This window comes from Pan paniscus, chromosome 9 (genome assembly GCF_029289425.2).
Source record: "Pan paniscus chromosome 9, NHGRI_mPanPan1-v2.0_pri, whole genome shotgun sequence".
In the NCBI taxonomy this organism is placed as follows: domain Eukaryota; kingdom Metazoa; phylum Chordata; class Mammalia; order Primates; family Hominidae; genus Pan; species Pan paniscus.
The window spans coordinates 108,589,147-108,610,800 of record NC_073258.2 but is presented as its reverse complement, the minus strand read 5'-3'; the positions used below and the strand labels follow the sequence as shown (position 1 = coordinate 108,610,800).

General features: G+C 46.1%; 1 protein-coding gene across 2 annotated transcripts in view; it reads left to right on the top strand.

Annotated features, from left to right (window-relative positions):
- The first annotated feature begins 277 nt into the window (after window positions 1–277).
- SLC35F2 (solute carrier family 35 member F2) overlaps window positions 278–21,654 on the top strand; it is a 70,687-nt gene continuing 49,310 nt past the window's right edge. The window contains exon 1 of one of the 2 annotated variants that reach the window (XM_003828347.5): window positions 278–2,571. In XM_003828347.5, coding sequence (XP_003828395.1) covers window positions 2,462–2,571 — 110 coding nt within the window. In that variant the 5' untranslated portion in view covers window positions 278–2,461. Of the gene's footprint in view, window positions 2,572–2,597; window positions 2,729–21,654 lie in introns of those variants that run through there. The other variant, XM_034933626.3, reaches the window with a different exon arrangement.

The following is a 21,654-nucleotide window of genomic DNA, read 5'->3' as shown; positions in this document are numbered from 1 at the left end:
TACACATACCTATAATAAAATTTAATTTATAAAATTGGCACAGTAAGAAATTAACAACTCATAATAAAATAGAACAATTATAACAATATACTGTAATAAAAGTTATGTGAATGTGGTCTCTCTCTCAAAATATCTTACTATACTCTAGTCACCTATTTTCAGAGGGTAATTGGCTGTGGTAACTAAAACCGTGGAAATCAAAACCTCAGGTAAGGAGGTGACTACTGTATATATTGCAAATAAAAAATCAAATTTGGTTAAGGAGAGACTTTATTTGAAGGGATTATTGCAAATGGGGATGGGTGGGGACTGTGGGGAAGGGTTCCTGCAGTAGGAGGAGGGGGCCTATTCCCTACTGGTGGGAAGTGGAATGAAAAGGTGGCTCTCCATTGGATAATAGATTAGAGAATGTTTCACCCTGAGGCCAACTTCTCAGGAGGGGCTATTAAGGAGGGGTTACCTGCGGCTCAGGGTCAGGGTGGGTGAAAGTTCAGAGGTATGAGGGAGGAAGAGAAATTCAACCAAAATCTTTGATTAAAAAAAAAAAAGGTGGGAGGCTTCTTTTCTTTTCTCTTTCTTTCTTTCTTTCTTTCTTTTTTTTTTGAGACAGTCTTACTCTGTTGCCCAGGCTGAAGTGCAGTGGCACGATTTTGGCTCACTGCAACCTCTGCCTCCCGGGTTCAAGTGGTTCTCCTGCCTTAGCCTCCCAAGTAGCTGGGATTACAGGCACACACCAAAACGCCGGGCTAATTTTTGTAGTTTTAGTAGAGACGGGATTTCGCCATGTTGGTCAGGCTGGTCTCGAACTCCTGACCTCAGGAGTAATCCGCCCGCTTCGGTCTCCCAAAGCACTGGGATTACAGGCGTGAGCCACCGCGCCCGGCCTAGGAAGGTTTCTTAATTGTCATTACTTTCCAGGAGCACAGGGCTCAGGTAGAATTCAACGTTGTCAATATGCAGGGTTAAATGAGTTGTTTACTTTACAAAAGTGACATCTTAAATGTGCTTCTAATGTCCTCTTGTTTCATAATATGCTTGTATTATAATACTTAATTAGTCTCTACGGATGACCATGTTCTTAGTTTCAAAGGTTTTTTTGAGGTTCCTGCAGCTGCTAAACTTGGGGTTCCTGAAGTCATATTTCATTTTCGAAAGCTGTTTTTTTTTTCTTAGACTCCTCTTACAGAATTGCCAGCTTGTCTGCACAGCCTGTCTATTTGAACCTACGTTTATTTTGCCCCACCCCAACCCCCAAAGCAGGTGGCCAGGAAAAAATAAAAGGTCCCAACACCTTTTCTTTTGTTTTCTGGATCTCCTCCTTTCCGGAAGCAGGGGGTCAGTGACAGGAACTTTTCGACCCCAGCTTAGTGTCTCTTAATCCCTCTTTAGCCCGTGGAAGCCTCGAAAGGCGTGGCCAGGGCAGGGCATCCAAGCCGAGCGCCGGGGGTTGGCACCGTCTCTCTCCCTGGCACGGCGGAGACAACTGAATACTGAAAGACAAAACCAACACACCGCGAGGAATGAGCCACGCCTCCATCCACGCCACAAAGGCACGTTTCCAAGATCTTTTTAGGATCTTACCCATGTTTTGCAGGGAAAAGCGACACAGACCTGAAGCGCCTTCAGGTGTTTTTTTTTTTTTTTAAGACGACGTCTCCCTCTGTTGCCCAGGCTGGAGTGCAAAGGCGCGATCTCGGCTCACAACCGCCGCCTCCTGGGTTCAAGCGATTCTCCTGCCTCAGCCTCTCGAGTAGCTGGGACTACAGGCACCCGTCACCACGCCCGGCTAATTTTTGTATTTTTAGTAGAGACGGGGTTTCACCATATTTCCCAGTCTGGTCTCGAACTCCTGACCTCAGGTGATCCACCCGCCTCGGCCTCCCAAAGCGTTGGGATTACAGGTGTGAGCCAACGCGCCCTGCCAGCCTTCAGTTATTTTAATGAAGCGATCTTGTACAAATCAGCCAGAGGGAGGGAGAGTGGGAGGGAAGAGGAGGGGTCAGCCAGTCCTTCCAGTTAGGAGAGTCCCGGCTCACTCACTGCTTCTAACTCACTGCTCACTCACCGCTTCTTAGCTTAGGAATCACCTACAATAACCTCGTGTCACTGTATCTTGTGATTTCAAACAAGGAACCCTAAAAACCCGAAAGGCACACTGGGTGCCGCTCAACAATAAGGCTCGGCTGCCAAGACGAAAAAGAAAATTGCCCTTTCTCCTCCTGCCACCCTGGAGGTGCCAGGTTGTAATCTGCAAATGTATTGTCTGGCCCTTAGGGCTTGACAGTTAATGATTGGTTGCTGAAGGAGCCGAGCGGAGGAGCGAGAGGGACGCGAGCAAGCGAGCGAGGGAGGGAGCGCAGGGCCAGAGCGGAGCCCCAGCCGGCTGCACAGGCGCCGCCTCCCGTCTTCCGGGACCCGGCACTTCGGGGGTTTTGGGCGCCGGAGACGCGCAAGGGCGCCGATGGAGGCAGACTCGCCAGCGGGCCCCGGCGCCCCAGAGCCCCTCGCGGAGGGAGCGGCGGGCGACTTCTCCAGCCTGCTGCGCAGGATAAAAGGCAAACTCTTCACCTGGTGAGTGGAAGGCGCGCGCTGCAGCTCCGCTGGGGCGTGGGGGCGGCTGCGGGCCCTTCGCGCACGTGGACAAGGAGCACACTCTTTGAGGCCCCCAGCAGGGAGGCAGAGGTGGCGGCCGCACGGACTTCGGTTCGGGGCTCAACACGCACACCAGGTATGGTGCGCTTCACCTGGCCTCGGGAAGCACTTGGTGTGTCTCCCTCGGCTCCCGTTTCGAAATCGTGGCAATGTATTTTGGAGGATTTGGGGGGAAATCCACCCTGTTGGCACTATTAGGTCGGTCCTCTGGGGCGTTCCGCGGTGGAGGGACGAGGTCCCCGGGGATGCTGTGAAGGAGGAGTGCCCACCTCGGGCTGGGCAGGTGGGTGAGCGCCACTTCCTGGCGCCGGCGCCCTCATTCCATCTGCTGCCGAGCCAGCCAGACTGGGCGCGGTGATTCAAGAGTTGACCGAAGTGAGAAATCCTGGTTAAGTTTTGTGCTGCTGCCGGGTGGGAGACCAGAGCCGGCTCTCTCTTCCTGGGCCTGAGCGAGGTGATATAGCCACCCCCAGGGCTGGGGTCCAGGGAAGCCTGTTTGTGGTATCACTATGCTCTGTGCGAAGTAGGGACAAATGTTTTTAAGGAGTGGGCAGCGACTCTAGAAAGCGTTTCTGTGGTTGCTGGAGGACTTGCACTCTGGAAATGAGAGAACCCAGGACCTAAATAGTGAAAGACATTTATTGGGCATTCGCTGTGTGTGTGTACTGTGCATAACAATTTATACGGATAATATCAGCTAATCCTCACCACTTTAGGAGATGGTACTATTGTTATATCCACTTTGCTGCTGGAGAAACAAAGAAGGCTAAGCAATTTGCCCAAGGCCACAAGATGATCTTTAAGGGGTGATGCGTTCAAGCCCTAGTCTAAACAGCGTTGGCCACTGACAACTCATGAAACAGATATTTGATTTTTTTTTCATATTAACAAAGCGAATTTCCCTTTAACGATTGTGAAAGATAGTCCTGAAAAGCCATACCATTTTAAAAACGAGATCGATAAAGGTGTAAGCATTTTTTATCATATAAATAGTTTGAAATTGATGCATGTGTTTAAAGGGGAAAGTTGGCCAAAAACCACCTTGTAGCATCCAGTTGTGTATGTCCTGATACATTTGTTAAAAGTTCTCAGCTGGGAGGCAATTCAGTGTAATGGCTAAGGGCACTCACATTCTGGACTCAAATCCTGGCTGGGTGACCTTGGACAAGTCAGTTCTCTGTGCTCCAGTTCCCTCCCTTCCCTCCCTCTCTCCCTCTCTCCTTCCTTCCTTCCCTCTCTCCCTCTCTCCTTCCTTCCTTCCCTCTCTCCTTCCTTCCTTCCCTCTCTCCTTCCTTCCTTCCCTCTCTCCTTCCTTCCTTCCCTCTCTCCTTCCTTCCGTCCTTCCTTCCACAAGTCAGTTATCTGTACTCCAGTTCCCTCCCTCCCTCCTTCCTTCTTTGTTCCTTCCTTCCATCCGTGTCCGTCCGTCTTGGACAAGTCACTTAACTTCTCTGTGCTCCAGTCTCCCTCCCTCCCTTCCTTCCTCCCTTCCTTCCTCCCTTCCTTCTGCTGGGTGACCTTGGACAAATCAGTTCTCTGTGCTCCAGTTCCCTCCCTCCACCCCTCCCTTCCTTCCTACCTTCCTTCCTTCCTGGACAAGTCACTTCTCTGTGCTCCAGTCTCCCTCCCTCCCTTCCTTCTTGGACAAGTCACTTAACTTCTCTGTGCTCCAGTCTCCCTCCCTCTTTTCCCTCCCTCCCTCCCTCCCTTCCTTCCTTCCTTCCTGGACAAGTCACTTCTCTGTGCTCCGGTCTCCCTCTCTCCCTCCCTCCCTCCCTTCTTGGACAAGTCACTTAACTTCTCTGTGCTCCAGTCTCCCTCCCTCCCTCCTGACGGAGTCTCATTCTGTCACCTTCCTTCCTGACAGAGTCTCATTCTGTCACCCAGGCCTGAGTGCAGAGGCTCTATCTCAGCTAACTGCAACCTCAACCTTTCGGGTTCAAGCGATTATCCTGCCTCAGCCTCCGAAGTAGCTGGGATTACAGATGTATACCACCACGCCAGGCTAATTTTTTCATGCTTTTAGTAGAGATGGGGTTTCCCCATGTTGACCAGGCTGGTCTTGAACTCCTGACCTCAAGTGATCCACCCACCTCCGCCTCCCAAAGTAGTGGGATTACAGGCGTGAGCCACCGCGCCCAGCCTGTGCTCCTGTTTTCTTATTTGTAAAATGGAGATAATAACAGTACCTACCTTGTAGTGCTGTTACAAGGATTAATTGGGTTACTATGCAGGAAAGGGCAGACAGAGCCTGGCTCCTTTCAGTGCTCTATATGGGTTAGTTGTCACCATTAGCTCTCTCTATTCTTGGGTGATGGGAACATTTGGTGATTGCTTCAGGAGATGCCAGTGGCCTTGAGGCTGGGGCAGATGATATGGCAAGATGTATGTTTAACAAGATGTGATAAGAATTAACAATGATTTTCTTTTCTTTTCTTCCTCTTCTTCTTTTTTTTTTTTTTGAGACAGAGTTTTGCTCTTGTTGCCCAGGCTGGAGTGCAGCGGCACGATCATGGCTCACTGCAACCTCTGCCTCCCGGGTTCAAGTGATTCTCCTGCCTCAGCCTCCTGAGTAGCTAGGATTACAGGCGCCTGCCACCATGCCCGGCTAATTTTTAATACAGACAGGATTTCACCATGTTGGCCAGGCTGGTCTTGAGCTCCTGACCTCAGGTGATCCATCCACCTCAGCCTTCAAAAGTGCTGGGATTATAAGTGTAAGCCACCGTGCCTGGCCTGATTTTTTTTTTTTTTTCTCTCCTAATGTTCTGATACTTTTGGAATCCGGGTATGTTTTATAATCAGTCTAGTAGCCTCCTAAATATGAGATTTCTTTTGTCTATGAATGTCCTTTTTATGTATCTCTTTGAGGGCTTTTTCCTTTCTTGTGGAATAGCAGTTATGGGCATTTTTTTTTTTTAGACAGAGTTTCACTGTTGTTGCCCAGGCTGGAGTTCAATGGCGCGATCTCGGCTCACCGCAACCTCCGCCTCCCGGGTTCAAGCTCTTCTTCTACCTCAGCCTGCCAAGTAGCTGGGATTACAGGCATGCACCACCACACCTGGCTAATTTTGTATTTTTTGTAGAGATGGGGCTTCTCCATGTTGGTCAGGCTGTTCTCGAACTCCCAACCTCAGGTGATCTGCCCGCCTCGGCCTCCCAAAGTGCTGGGATTACAGGTGTGAGCCACACGCCTGGCCATGGACGAAGTTCTTTAACAGCAGAAATGGTGTCTTTTTCTTTTTTATATCTACCACAACCCTTAGCACATGAATGAATGAATGAGTGAATGACTGAGGGATGACAAAGGTTCACAAGTCTTCCTTTCCATTCTGCCTCCCTCCCTGAACTCTTCCCTTTATTGGTCTTTATTCCAAGGGTCTTGGGCTGAGCTTCTTGTTTGGTTGGCTGGGCTCTTTTGTTAATTAAAGTTTCCATTCCTACCTCTGGCAGCCATCCAAGCACTTGGATTTTGGATTGCAGTTTCTCTTTATCTGACCCAGCAATCAGAAAAGAGTGGTTTACCAGATATCCAGTACTCCTAATACTCAATATTTTAAGCTTTGTTGTCAAAACTCATGTCCCAAGTTTGAGTAGCTTTGTGAATCCCCACCTGTGGCCAGGGAACCAAGGGTGGGAGAGTGTAGAAAGAGGTTGGTGAATGGATATGATGTGTTATCACCATATGGGCAAGATACAGAGAGAGATTTATAACCACATAGCTCATTTCTACTCCTTTTACCAAAAAGGGGCAAGAAGAGGCTTTTTGGGCAACTGGGTACTAAATACAGGGAGAAGATTGGGGCATAGAGCTTGTTATGTTTTCATTATGAGGAGGATATGTTCTAAGTGACCCCAGCTCTTAACTTACCTGCCCCCATAGGGTACAGACAACTTTTCTCTATGATTAGGAATATCAGATCACTCATTCAATAAAAGTTTATTGAACACTTACCATGTGCCAGACATTCATGATAATGAGAACCATATATTCCTTAGTGGAGTGTGTAATTTTGGCTTTTGTGATTTATTGCTGTCTACTCAAGTGAAAAATATTGTGATAGAAGACCATAGACTTCCAGGAGTATCTGAGAATACTTCTTATTTAATTGTTTTTTATTATTATTATCATCATTTTTTGAGACAGGCTCTCACTCTGTTGGCCAGGCTGGAGTGCAGTGGCTGATCATGGCTTACTGCAGCCTCGACCTCCGTGGCTCAAGTGATCCTCCCACCTCAGCCTCCTGAGTAGCTGGGACTATGGCATGCACTGCCACGCACTACTAGTTTTTTTTTTTTTTTCCGTAGAGACAGGGTTTCACCATGTTGCCCAGGCTGGTCTCAAACTCTTTGGCTCCAGTGATCCACCTGCCTTGGCTTTCCAAAATGTTGGGATTACAAGAGTGGCCCACTGCACCTGGTATTATTATTTAATTGTATACTGTCAGACAGTTTACATTCTGACACATAGATCCTAATTTATTCATATGTATGTTTTTAATTTTTAATTTTAGTTTTTGTAGGGACAAAATCTTACTTTGTCACTCAGGCTGATCTTGAACTCCTGGGCTCAAGCAATCCTCCCATCTTGGCCTCCTAAAATTTGGGATCACAGGCATGAGTTACTGCACCAGGCCTATTCATATATTTTAAAAACGCGTATTCCTTGTAACAACCATCAACTTTATATCTCTAGCAAAAACCTTTAATTATTATTTTATATATTTATCTTTTTCCCATCAAATAGATAAATAAGCTTTTCAAGGGCATGAGTTTTATCATGTTCCTTTTGTAGCAGAGTGCTGGACATGGTTTATTCATTGATTCTTTCATTCACCAAGCCTTGGACATCTGTAATGTTCTAGGCTTCAGACTTGTCTCTTTGGCCATAACGAATAGGACTAAGTTCCTGCTCTAGTGAAAGCTCATCATCAAATTATGATAAAAAGTTATGATAAGTGCCATAAAGATAAGTGCAAGGTTCAGCAATGGCACAAAAAAGGGCAGAGACCAAGTCTACCAGGGTGAGATAGGGTTAGGGAGCTTGAGAGGGAAGGTGATCGTGATTATGAAGCCTGAATGAGTTTTCCAGGTGGCCTAGGTGAGGAAGGGTAGTCTAGGCTTGAAAGTGCCAGAAAGTGTTTTGCTTAAGGAACTTCAAGTAGCTTGGTGTGAAGGGGGCATGGGCTGGAGGAGGGAAGGATAATAGGTGGTCAGTCTACACCCACATTACTTTGTTTTTTTGAGATGGAGCCCTAGGCTGGAGTGCAGTGTCATGATCTCCTGAGTTCAAGTGAGTCTCCTGTCTCAGCCTCCTGAGTAGCTGGGATTATAAGCATGGGCCACCACGCCTGGCTAATTTTTTTTTTTTTTTTTTTTGAGATGGAGTCTTGCTCTGTTGCCCAGGCTGGAGTGCAGTGGTGCAATCTCAGCTCACTGTAGCCTCCACCTCCTGGGTTCAAGTGATTCTCCTGCCTCAGCCTCCCTAGTAGTAGCTGGGATTACAGGCGCATGCCACCATGCCTGGCTAATTTTTGTATTTTTTGTAGAGACAGGGTTTTGCCATGTTGGCTAGGCTGGTCTTGAACTCCTGACCTCAGGTGACCTGCTCATCTCGGCCCCCTCCAAAGTGCTGGGATTACAGGCATGAGCCACTGCACCCAGCCAGTTTAATTTTGTTTTTGTTTTTGTTTTTTTTTTTTGAGGTGGAGTCTCGCACTGTTGCTCCAGCTGGAATGCGGTAGCGCAATCTCAGCTCACTGCAACCTCTGCCTCCCAGGTTCAAGTGATTCTCCTGCCTCAGCCTCCCGAGTAGCTGGGATTACAGGCGCCTGTCACCACACCCAGCTAATTTTTTGTATTTTTAGTAGAGACGGGGTTTCACCATGTTGGCCAGGCTGATCTCAAACTCCTGACCTCATGATTCGCCTGCCTCGGCCTCCCAAAGTGTTGGGATTACAGGCATGAGCCACTGTGCCCAGCCAATATTGTGTTTTTAGCAGAGATGAGGTTTCACCATGTTGGCTGAGCTGGTCTTGAACTCCTGGCCTCAAGTGATCCACCTCCCTTGGCCTCCCAAAGTGCTGGGATTACAGGCCTGAGCCACCACGCCTGGCCAACACCCACACTCCTTGTTATTGTCTAGCAACAGGTCTGGGATACACCTGTGCTTTCTCCTTTCATTTTGGTTTCCGCCTTCCACAGGGTAAAGTCCTAGACATTTTTGAAGGAGTCATTTAGTTGTGCTTAACTGTGCAGACTTTATCCAATCAACAGACATCTATTGAGCTCTCACTGTGTATGCAGCATAAATCCCAAGCTGGTATGTATCCCTGTTGAAGGGTATTGTTTTATAGTGTTATTTAAACAAAGATGTAAAGTTAGGGATCTTTTGTGGCTTGTGCAGTTCCCTGGGGAATTGGGGAACTCTGGATTTTACTAGTCTCCATAAATTCTTCTCCCTTCCCCCTTTTTACTATGAAATTATTTAGTATCTGCCCATTCTACTAGACTCCAGGAGTCAGGAATCATATCTAGTTATGGCCATTGTATATTCTGATTGTTACATTACTGACCTTGCAATAGATTCACAAAAAATATGGGATGCATGGCTGAGAATGAATCCTTAATACCAATAGGCATTGTATAAAGGATTACATCCCTTTTTTTAGAAAAAATTTCCACCCTGCATTATATGTTTGTGACCCAGTCATGTTGTTTTTTTCATCTAGTGTGTTTCTCAACCTCAGCCTTTTTTTTTTTTTTAATTTATTTTTATTTTTATTTTTTTGAGACGGAGTTTCTCTCTTGTCATCCAGGCTGGAGTGGAATGGCGCGATCTCCAGTCACTGCAACCTCCATCTCTTGGGTTCAAGCCATTCTCTAGCTTCAGCCTCCCAAGTAGCTGGGATTATAGGCGCCTGCCACCATGCCTGGCTAATTTTTGTATTTTTAGTAAAGACAGGGTTTCTTTCTTTCTTTTTTTTTTTTTTTGAGACAGCATCTCACTCTGTTGCCCCGGCTAGAGTACAGTGGTGCGATCTCAGCTCACTGCAACCTCCGCCTCCCGGGTTCAAGAGATTCTCTTGCTTCAGCCTCCTGAGTAGCTGGGACTACAGGCACGCGCCACCACTCCCGGCTAATTTTTGTATTTCTAGTAGAGATGGGGTTTCACCATATTGGCCAGGCTGGTCTCGAACTCCTGACCTTGTGATCTGCCCCCCTTAGCCTCCCAAAGTGCTGGGATTACAGGCGTGAGCCACCGCACCCAGCTAAAGACAGGGTTTCACCATGTTGGCCAGGCTAGTCGCGAATTCCCAACCTCAGGTGATCCACCCATCTCAACCTCCCAAAGTGCTGGGATTACAGGCGTGAGACACTGTGCCCAATCAACCTCAGCCTTCTTGACATTTTGAGTTGACTAATTCTTTTTTTTTTTTGGAGACGGAGTCTCATTCCAGGCTGGAGTGCAGTGGCATGATCTCGGGTCACTGCAGCCTCCCCTTCTTGGTTCAAACGAATCTCTTGCCTCAGCCTCCCGAGTAGCTGGGATTACAGGCACCTGCCACCACGTTCGGCTAATTTTTGTATCTTTAGTAGAGATGGGATTTCACCATGTTGGCCAGGCTGGTCTCAAACTCCTGGCCTCAAGTGATCCACCTGCCTCGGCCTCCCAATGTGCTGGGCTTATAGAAGTGAGCCACCGTGCCCGGCCTTGAGTTGACTATTTGTTGGGGCTGTTCTGTAAGATGTAGATCCCTGGCCCCACCCAATAAATGCCAGTATAGCACCCTCACCCCCACTCCCAGTTGTGATATTCAAAATTGTCTCCAGACATTGCCAAATGTCTTCTTGGGGACAAAAATCATCCCTAATTGAGAACCACTGATCTAGTCTATTGTTTTTACCTGCTACAGAGTATTCTGTGGTTCCATGGTCCATCCACCAGTGTTAGACAACCAGACAGCTTCCAACTCCCAGCCTCCACAAACATCACTGTGATGACCACTCTCATACATGTCCCCTATGTGCTGAAGAAAGAGATGATAGCCAGGCTTGGGTCTGAGTCCCTCTAGGTAGAGGGGAGGGGATGTACCCCAGGATGGAGCAATCTTGGGCGCTACAGAATCACCGTTGATTTCTGTTGTTCAGTGACTGTCCATTAAGCTATTCCTATCAGCTGCTCTGAAAGAAGGAGGAGGAAGTCTCTCTAGGTTACAGCCCATTAGCCCAAGGAGCTTGGAGAGGGTAGGTGAGGAATGATTGCTGGCTGGACAGCCTGAACCTGTTTTATTAATTTCTCAACACTGGAGGGAGTTGTTAAAGGGGCAGACGTGTACTGTAGGGAGAGGTAAGACTGGAATTGAAAAGCTTTTCTCCAGCATGCCCTCCACTGGGCCTCTGGTTCCTCTTTCTGCCCCAGGCTGTAGTCTCCTTCTTCCCCTAGACCAGTTCTAGACAACCTTTGGGTTATTCCTTCTTTTGTTTGCTTCTTTCTTCTGGTTGACTTGAAGGAAGTCAGTGCTTATTCCCTGTCTTGACAGCGCTTCCAGAATAGTCGTAGAGTCCACCACCCGCTTCAATCCCTGTTGTCTTTTTTTTTTTTTCCCCAAAACGGAGTCTTGCTCTGTCGCCCAGGCTGGGGTCCAGTGGCACAATCTCGGCTCGCTGCAACTTTTGCCTCCCAGGTTCAAGTGATTCTCCTGCCTCAGCCTCCTGAGTAGCTGGAATTACAGGTGCCTGCCACCATGCCTGGCTAGTTTTTGCATTTTTAGTAGAGACGGGGTTTCACCATGTTGGCCAGGCTGGTCTCAAACTCCTGATCTCAGGTGATCTGCCCACCTCGGCCTCCCAGAGTGCTGGGATTACAGACGTGAGCCACCGCACCTGGCCTCAATCCCTATTGTGACTAATTCAGTTCAAGCCTTTATCATCTCTCACTTAGACTCTTGTAATAGCTTCCATCCATGCCTCCATCTATCCCCGACCCCAATCATCTCGCTACACAGAAGTCAGAGTGATGCCTAATAAAACGAAAGAGTATTAATGGCTGTCATCAAATGAGAATTCGCTGTGTATCAGGTACCCTACTTATCTTTCATCAATCCTCATGACAATCCTACAAAAATAGGTTTTTAATTCTGTTTTGACAGACAGAGCAGGTAAGTAACTTACCCAGGACACTTGGCTGGTGAGAGGCAGAGCTGAGATAGTTTCATTTGATTCTAAAATCCAGAGCTGCTTTACTCTTTCAAAAATCTCATGTGATATGACTAGTTTACTCAAAAAAATTAAAGAAAGAAATCTCACTGCATTATGCTCAGGTTGAAAATCTTTTAGGATTCTTCCCATCACCTACCCCAGTGGTTTGCAAACCGGAGGAGCTCTTGGGGTTCCCTGGAGGTTCCTTAGGGTTCACCATGGGAAACAAGTAGGGGATAGGAGCTGGTGGGCTTCTGGGCTGGCCTCTGGCACCCACCAGGGTGTGCTGCTATTGATTGTTTTATAGTTGGGCTTTTATGCCAGATAATACTGTACAATAATACTGTACACTGGATAACTTCGAAGCTAAAGACACTTATTTCTCACAGTCTGGAGGCTGGGAGGTCTGAGACCAAGGTGCCCGCAGGTTTGGTGTCCCTTGGTTCATAGTCAGCTGTTTTCTTTCTGTGTCCTCACATGGTAAAAAGGGTTTGGGAGCTCCCTGGAGTCCCTTTTGTAAGGACACTAATCCCATTTACGTAGACTCCGCCTTCATGACCTTATCATCTCCCAGAGGCCCCACCTCCAAATAGTATCACATTAGGGATTAAATTTCAACATATGAATTTTGAGGAGACAAATATTAAGTCTATACCAATGCTGTTTGAAGAAAGGGCTCTGCAGCTAAAACAAATCTGAAAGCCACTGTTTATTGGTTAGAGCTCAAACTGCTGCCCCTCCTCCTCTCCTCACCCTTCTCTCCTCTATCTTCTTCCTCTTTACCTGAACATAATAATTCTTTTTTTAAGTTTTATTTTTTATTGTGGTAAAATATGCATCCATTTTTATGTGTATCATTCAGGGGGATTAAGTACATTTGTAATACTGTGCAATCATCACCATATCTGTTTCCAGAACTTGTTTATTATCCCAAACTCTGCACATTTCAAATAATAACTCTGCATTCCCCCTCCCCAGCCCCTGGCCACTACAGTTCTACTTTCTGTCTCTATGAATTTGACTTCTCTAGATACTTCATATAAATGGAATCATTTGGCACTTGTCATTTTGTGAGAGTTCAGTCTTCTCAACACGAGGTAGGAGGCTTTCCATCACTGGCCCACTTCCCTCTCCAGGCTTACCTCCCAGAATGTCCCTCTCTCACTTGGCACTTGGTTCAGAGACACTGACCTGCTGGTGATTCCCTTGTGCACACCATACCTGCGCCTTTGCACCTGTAGTTCCCTCCTGGGATTGCTTTCGCTGTTAGCACCAACTTAGGAAATCTTCTTCCCTGTTTCCTCTGTCCCTCCTGACGCACATCTTCAGTTGGGTGCCCCTCTGTGTACCTGTTCCTACCTCATCATTGCACTTCTCATATTGTAATGTTAAGTATAATTATCACTTGCCTGGGAGAGTGCCTTTTTAAGGACAGAGATGATAATTCATCTTTAAAGTTCCTGCAGTACTTTATGCCTGGCACAGATCTGAAATGGTAGCAATTCCTCCCATGAGATGTATGAGTTAAGACTGAAATAAAAATTAGGCTATTTCTGAATAGCTTTCAGAGATTATTTCTGAAGGTAGCCACATTTGTGGAAGAAGTGAATTGCCTCCCCAGGAAATTGCTTGTGTAGGCAAATTTTGGTACCTTTATGAAAAAGCTGTAGTAGACTGCGTGAGGTTGCTCATGGGTGTGATCCCAGCACTTTGGAACACCAAGACAGGAAACTTTCTGGAGCTCAGGAGTTCAAGACCAGCCTGGGCAACAAAGCGAGACTCCTTTCTGTACAAAAAAATAAAAAATAGAATATTAGCCAAGTGCAGTGGTGTAGGCCTATAATCCTAGCTACTTGGAAGGCTGAAGCAGGAGGATCACTTGAGATTGTGAGTCCAGTATTTCAAAGGCACTCCACTGCACTCTAGCCTGGGCGACAGGGTAAGTCCCTATCTGTAAAAGAAAAGCTATGAAAACCTATGTCATTATTTACTGAAGATCATCAGAGAGAACAAATCATTTCACACAGGTTAATTTTCCAGATAATTTAAAACTCATTCTTTTAAGCATTAAAATTCACTTTTTTTTTTTTTTTTTTTTTTGAGACAGAGTCTCGCTCTGACACTCAGGCTGGAGTGCAGTGGCGTGATCTTGGCTCACTGCAGCCTCCGCCTCCCGGGTTCAAGCGATTCTCCTGCCTCAGCCTCCTGAGTAGCTGGGATTACAGGCGCCCGCCACCATGCCAGCTAAGTTTTGTATTTTTGTAGAGAGAGTGTTTGACCGTGTTGGCCAGGCTGGCCTTGAACTCCTGACCTCAAGTGATCCACCCACCTTGGCCTCCCAAAGTGCTGGGATTACATGCTTGAGCCACTGCTCCCAGCCTAAAATTCACTTTTAAATCCAGTTTAATGACACTATTTATGTAATGGATTGTTAACTTCTGCTAATTCATTTATTTATAATTTTGGCAGCAATTCTTTGAGGATTAATTGGTTTGTACTGAACAACTGTCTTAGGGTAGGCCAAGCCATTTAGTTACTTATTGGGTCCATTTGCAACTAATCCTGGAGATTTTGCCAAGAAAAAAAAAAATTACTTAAAAATTTTCATGGCATATTTAAGACATATATGAGACTACTCTTTTGATAAACAGTACATTTATCATGGTATCATGTTTTCTTCATGATTCAGGATCATCATCATTCACTTTTTTCTGCTGAGAGGCAACAATACGTTCATGGGCATTGATATGAATTATTTGTCTGATTTTTTTCAGCCTTTTTTCTCCCAGGTTGTCACATGTGATTTTTTTTTTCTGTTACCAATCATATCTCTGGAACCCTGTGTTCTTTCTAAATTATGATTTCTACTGTATTAACACTGTAGAAACCAGATAACTCAGTTTCTTAGAATTGCTTGTAGTCAAAGTATAAATAGACCCCAAATAAAGATTTGAATGGTTTTCATTTTTATAAATTATAAAAGCTTTGAATCCAGAGATTTTGAGCTGTTTATTTTGGATAATGACAGGAGCCTATGTTATTTATTTATTTATTTAAGACAGAATCTCAGTCTGTCGCCCAGGCTGGAGTGCAACGGCGCGATCTTGGCGCACTGCAACCTCCGCCTCCTGGGTTCAAGCAATTCTCCTGGCTCAGCCTCCTGACTAGCGTGGATTACAGGTGCACACCACCACGCCCAGCTAATTTTTGTATTTTTAGTAGAGATGGGGTTTTACCATGTTGGCCAGGCTGGTCTTGAACTCCTGACCTCAAGTGATCCGCCTGTCTCAGCCTCCCAAAGTGCTGGGATTACAGGCATGAGCCACCGTGCCCAGCCAGAGCCTATGTTATTGAAAGCCATCCAACAAGTGATGTGTCACAAAAACTTGGTTATTTATGTTAATGATACACAGAGAGATTCCATGAAAAACCACAGGTAAATCCAAAACTTCTTTCTAGTCATTTCTTTTTCCTTTCTTGTTTTTTGGAGATGGGGTCTCACTTTGTCACCCAGGCTGGCGTGCAGTGGCACAAACATGGTTCCCTGCAGCCTCGACTTCCTAGGCTCAAGCAATCCTCCAGCCTCAGCCTCCCGAGTAGCTGGGTTTTGCCATGTTGCCCAGGCTGGTCTTGAACTCCTGGGCTCAGATGGTCTGCCCGCCTTGGCCTCCCAAAGTGCTGGGATTACAAGTGTGAACCTTCTAGTCATTTCTTAAAAATGTAAGGGTACTTAAGGAAAAAACAGATTCTGTTTCTTCAGTCTAATACAGCCTTACTAAGGAGGATGGTGTTGTGCTGGGTGGGTGCAGTAGATCTTCCCAGAGAATTGTGGGGATATTCCTACTCCAGAAGTGTTTAGGATATACTTGGGGGAAGAGCATTTCCTAAGCTTTTCACTGTGATATGAAGCAAGAAATGAAAATAATAATAACATTTGTTGAGTAAGGCTTACTTTGTGCACTGAGCAACCACACTATTCTGGGATCTCAGGGTGAATTAACTCATGTAATTCTTTTTTTTTTTTTTTTCTTGAGATGGAGTCTCACTCTGTTGCCCAGGCTGGAGTGCCGTGATGTGATCTCGGCTCACTGCAACCTCTGCCTCCCGGGTTCACGCCATTCTCCTGCCTTAGCCTCCCGAGTAGCTGGGACTACAGGTGCCCGCCACCATGCCTGGCTAATTTTTTTTGTATTTTTAGTAGAGATGAGGTTTCACCATGTTAGCTAGGATGGTCTCGATCTCCTGACCTTGTGATCCGCCCGCTTTGGCCTCCAAAAGTGCTGGGATTACAGGCGTGAGCCACCGCGCCCGGCCTGTGTAATTCTTACAATAACTTTATTGATTGATTGATTGATTGATTGATTGATTGATTGGAGAAGGAGTCTGGCTCTGTCACCCAGGCTGGAGTGCAGTGGCGCGATCTCAGTTCACTGCAACTTCCGCCTCCTGGGTTCAAGCGATTCTTCTGCTTCCGCCTCCTGAGTAGCTGGGATTACAGGTGCATGCCACCAGGCCTGGCTAATTTTTGTATTTTTAGTAGAGAGGAGATTTCACCATGTTGGCCAGGCTGATCTCAAACTCCTGACCTTAGGTGATCCGTCTGCCTCGGCCTCCCAAAGTGCTGGGATTATAGGCGGGAGCCACCGTGCCTGGCCCTTATAATAACTTTCTGCGGCAGGTATTATAATACTATTATTGCTAGTGCCATTTCACAGATGTGAAAGTTGGAGCACGGAGAGGTGAGGTAATTTTGCCTAACAGTATTATTCACACAGTAGTGAGGAATGCAACCAGGCTTCCCCCTCAGGCAGTCTGGCCCCCAGAGCCTGTGCTCTTACTCACTGTACCTTTCTGTCTTTTGCGATAGGGCAACAAACAAAAAACAGACCTTGGGCAGTCTATCCCTAGGCTTGTTCTGGATTATTTGTATCTCTAGGGATGGCAAAGAGTATATAAAGTCAGATAAATAGAATGCATCTTCTGGGAGCATTATTTATTTGTTTAGACCCTAGTTGCATGGAAATGGATTAATCATAATCACTGGCCTATGACACACTCTCATTGTGGGCTCATGAATGGCTTAATTTATATATATATATATATATATATTTTTTTTTTTTTTAAGATACAGAGTCTCACTTTGTCACCCAGGCTAGAGTGCCATGGTGTGATCATAGTTCACTGCAGCCTTGAACTCAAGTGATCCTCCTGCCTTGGCCTCCAGAGTAGCTAGGACTACAGGGGTGCATCACTAGACCTAATTTTAAAAAAATTTTTGTAGAAATGGGGTCTTGCTATTTTGCCCAGGCTGATCTGGAACACCTGGCTCAAATGATCCTCCCACCTTGGCCTCCCAAAGTGCTGGGATTATAGGCGTGAGCCACTCTGCTCAGCCTCAATTAAATTTTTTTTTTTTTTTTGAGACAGAGTTTCGCTCTTGTTGCCCAGGCTGGAGTGCAATGGTGCGATCTTGGCTCACTGTAATCTCCACCTCTTGGGTTCAAGCAATTCTCCTGCCTCCGTCTCCCGAGTAGCTGGGATTAGCCCGGCTAATTTTGTAGTTTTAGTAGAGATGGGGTTTCTCCATGTTGGTCAGTCTGGTCTTGAACTCCCGACCTCAGGTGATCTGCCCACTTCGGCCTCCCAAAGTGCTGGGATTACAGGCATCAGCCACTGTGCCTGGCCAGCCTCAATTGCTTTTTTAATATAGTAAGTTCCCGTAAACGCATCACCAGTCCTAAAGCTAGAATTTACATGTACCTAGACCAAAGATAGTCACAATCTGGAATTTTCCTTTCACTCTTCCTTTGCTCTCATTTTAATATTGCTTTGTACCTCTGTATTTCTAAAAAGTATGCTTTTATTATCATGTTTGACTTTATAAAAAGGATATCATGCTCTATAATCTGGTGAGACTTATATTCCCTTATATCACGTTGTTAAAATTAATTCATATTGTTGCAGATGCTGATGCTGTATACAAACACTCACTTTGACTCTTTGTAATATTCTTTCCTGTGAATATACCACACTTTATTCATTCATGCTGTTGATGGGCATTTGGGTTTTTTCCGGGTTTTTTGCTATTGTATACAGACTTCTAGAAACAGTCTTATGCAGATCTCCTATTGATCATGTGTAAAGGGCTTCTTTCATTTACAGACATGCACATATACATATATCTAGGAGCGGAATTGCTGGTTTATAGGGCAGGTGATTGTTAGACTTCATAAAATAATGCCAAACTGTTTTCCAAAGCAGTCGTACCAATTTCCACTCCTAAATTAGCCAGTTATGGCGGTACACACCTGTAGTCCCAGCTACTGGGCCGGCTAAGGTGGGAGGATCGCTTGAGCCCAAGAGGTGGAGGTTGCAGTGAGCTGAGATTGCGCCACTGCATTCCAGCCTGGGTGACAGAGTGAGGCGGTATTAAAAAATTTTATTTTTAATTAGAGGGGTGTGGTGGCACATTTCCTGTAATCCCAGCTACTTGGGAGGCTGAGGCATGAGAACTGCTTGAACCCAGGAGGCGGAGGTTGCAGTGAGTTGACATCATGCTGCTGCACTTCAGCCTGGCAACAGAGTGAGACTCTGGCTCAAAAAATAAAAAAATTAAAAATTTTTTTTCCACTTCCACCAGCTGTATATGAGAAATCCTGTAAAACAATTTCCAGTCAAGCTTTAATTTTTTTTTTTTTTTTTGAGACGGAGTCTCACTCTGTCGCCCAGGCTGGAGTGTAGTGGCGCAATCTTGCCTCACTGCCTCCCAGTTTCAAGTGATTCTCGTGCCTCAGCCTCCTGAGTAGCTGGGGTTACCGAAACACCACCATGCCCAGCTAATTTTTGTATTTTTATTTTTATTTTTTATTTTTCTTTATTTTTCTTTATTTTTTGAGACGAAGTCTTGTTCTTTCACCCAGGCTGGAGTGCAGTGGCACGATCTCAGCTCACTGCAACCTCCGCCTCCTGGGTTCATGCAATTCTCCTGCCTCAGCCTCCTGAGTAGCTGGGATTACAGGTACACACCACCACGCCCGGCTAATCTTTTGTGTATTTTTAGTAGAAACGGGGTTTCTACTAAACCAGTTGGCCAGACTGGTTTCGAATTCCTGACCTCGTGATCCGCTCGCCTTGGCCTTAATTTTTGTATTTTTAGTAGAGACAGGGTTTTGCCATGTTGGCTAGGCTGGTTTTGAACTTCTGGCCTCAACTGATCCACCTGCCTCATCCTTCCAAAATGCTGGGATTACAAGTGTGAGCCACTGCGCCCGGCCAGGCTTTAAAATTTTTGATGGTCAAATGAATGTAAAATAACATCTTAATTTACATATGCCTGATCCCTAATGAAGTTGGGTCTCTGTCTATGTTTATTGGCTTTAGTGTACTTTTTTTTTTTTTTTTGAGTTGGAGTCTCTTTCGTCTAGGCTGGAGTGCAGTGGCACAGTCTCAGCTCACTGTGGCCTCCGCCTCCTGGATTCAAGCAATTCTCCTGCCTCAGCCTCCTGAGGAGTTGGGATTACAGGTCTGCACCACCACACTTGGCTAATTTTTGTATTTTTAGTAGAGACAGGGTTTCACCATGTTGGTCAGGCTGGTCTTGAACCCCTGACCTCAGGTGATCCACCCGCCTTGGCCTCCCAAAGTGCTGGGATTACAGGCATGAGCCGCCACACCTGGCCGGCCTTAGTGTACTTCTGTGAAGTGCTGCTGTTCTGTGAAATACCCACCTTTTCCATATTATTTTCCTGTTAAACAGATTGCTCTATACACATTGCAACTTAACGGATTTAAAGATCCCACCTGAGACTGACAAAATTTTGGGCTTGCATCAGGTTCCCCGATAATCCTCGTTCTTGTGTGTAGTGGAAGTTGAAAAGTTTTTGAGCCTATTCAGAGTTGTCTGGATTAAATTAGGAGAAGTTGAAGCTAGTTTAAGGGAGGCATATGACAGTTTTTCTGGTTTGGGGCCTGTAGGGTGTTGAAAGACTAGAAAGGATGACATGACTCATAGGAAATCTCCCCGCCGCCTCTGCTTCCCTCACTGGGCCAGGTCTCCACGAGCTTTCTAGATTAGTCACAGACTCCTGTTTTCTTCAGGTGCCTGATTGGTGTGTGACGAGTGTAGTAGGTCAGTTGTTAGAGGTACTGGTGGTGTCCAGCTCACCACTGGCATAGGAAAGAAAAAAAAGAGGATTTATTACTTTACAGCATCATGGAGGGTTACGCTGCCAAACCACAGAGAGACCAGAGAAGCAGCAGGAGCCAGGAGTCCAAACCACAGCAGGATTCTGTGTAAGCCTTTGTGCATTGCGTTTGCTGTTGGCTTCATTCTTCCAGCTGCATGCCAGTTGATTATCTTCATCTGAGGATTGCATTGGACAATTTAGATCACACAAAACACAAAATGAACAAACCCCTCAAGTGTTGAAAGCGATTTTTGTTTTGATAATCCGCAATGAGGGAAATCTAGCTTTTACAATAGTTAAAGAGAATCGTCCTTCAGAACCTTCTGTTCTGCCTCAATGGGCAGGCAGTGTTAAGAATTGAACATTTTATGTGGCTTCTTGGCTGCCTGTTGAGAACAGGGTTTGTTTGTGCTCAGTCCCTGTGCCAGACTGGGATGGGCAGAGGGAGGGTTGTATGCCTGTCTCAGGGATGTACTCTCTTGCAATCCAGACTTGTAAAATGGCAGCACGTTTATTACCAACGCTAATCCTATGCTTCCTGATCCTACCTGCCTCCCACCCCAGCACCCACCTTTTCAGCCCCCCTGGAGCTCCTCTGTGTCTTTTGGAGTGTGTCCATGTTTGTGCACCTCTTAGAATTTTTCTCACAGAAGAGTTGTGGGGAGGGAGGATCCTGGAGGCAGAGGCCACATACTCCATATATTGCCCACAGTTGAATGCTGCCCTCTTTATTTTGCCCCCTTCCCCCTAATCTAGGCAATAGACTTAAGTTCCTCTGACCCATATCCAAAGAGAATAGCTGATTTGAAAATGTGTTTCAGGTTGGGCATGGTGGCTTACACCTGTAATCCCAGCACTTTAGGAGGCCAAGGCAGGGGGATCACCTGAGGTGGGGAGTTTGAGACCAGCCTGACTAACATGCAGAAACCCCATATCTACTAAAAATACAAAATTAGCCAGGCATGGTGGCGCATGCCTGTAATCCCAGCTACTTAGGAGGCTGAGGCAGGAGAATCGCTTGAACCCAGGAGGCAGAGGTTGCGATGAGCCGAGATCGCACCATTGCAATCCATCCTGGGCTACAAGAGCGAAACTCCGTCTCAAAAAGAAAATGTGTTTCACACTTTCTCCTTTCAGCCAATGAAAGCCAGATGACAAAGAGAAGGATATCATACATGGATTTTATATTTTCCCTTATTTTTATCAGAACACCCCTTATTAAAATAATTGTAGAACATATAACCATATGGGTTTGGCTAATCAGTACCCTTTGTTAGAGAGGCAGGGTAATATGTTTTCTTGTTTTTCTTTTTTTGAAACGGTGTCTTGCCCCATTGTTCAGGCTGGAGTGCAGTGGTGTGATCTCTGCTCACTGTAACCTCTGCCTCCCGGGTTCAAGTGATCCTCCCACCTCAGCCTCTTGAGTAGCTGGGATTACAAGCATGTGCCATGACGCCCAGCTAATTTTCATGTTTTTAGTAGAGACGGGGTTTCACCATGTTGGCCAGGCTGGTCTTGAACTCCTGACCTCAAGCGATCCCCACATCTTGGCCTCCCAAAGTGCTGGGAATACAGGAGTGAGTCACTGCGTCCAGCCAGAGCCAGGGTAATTTGT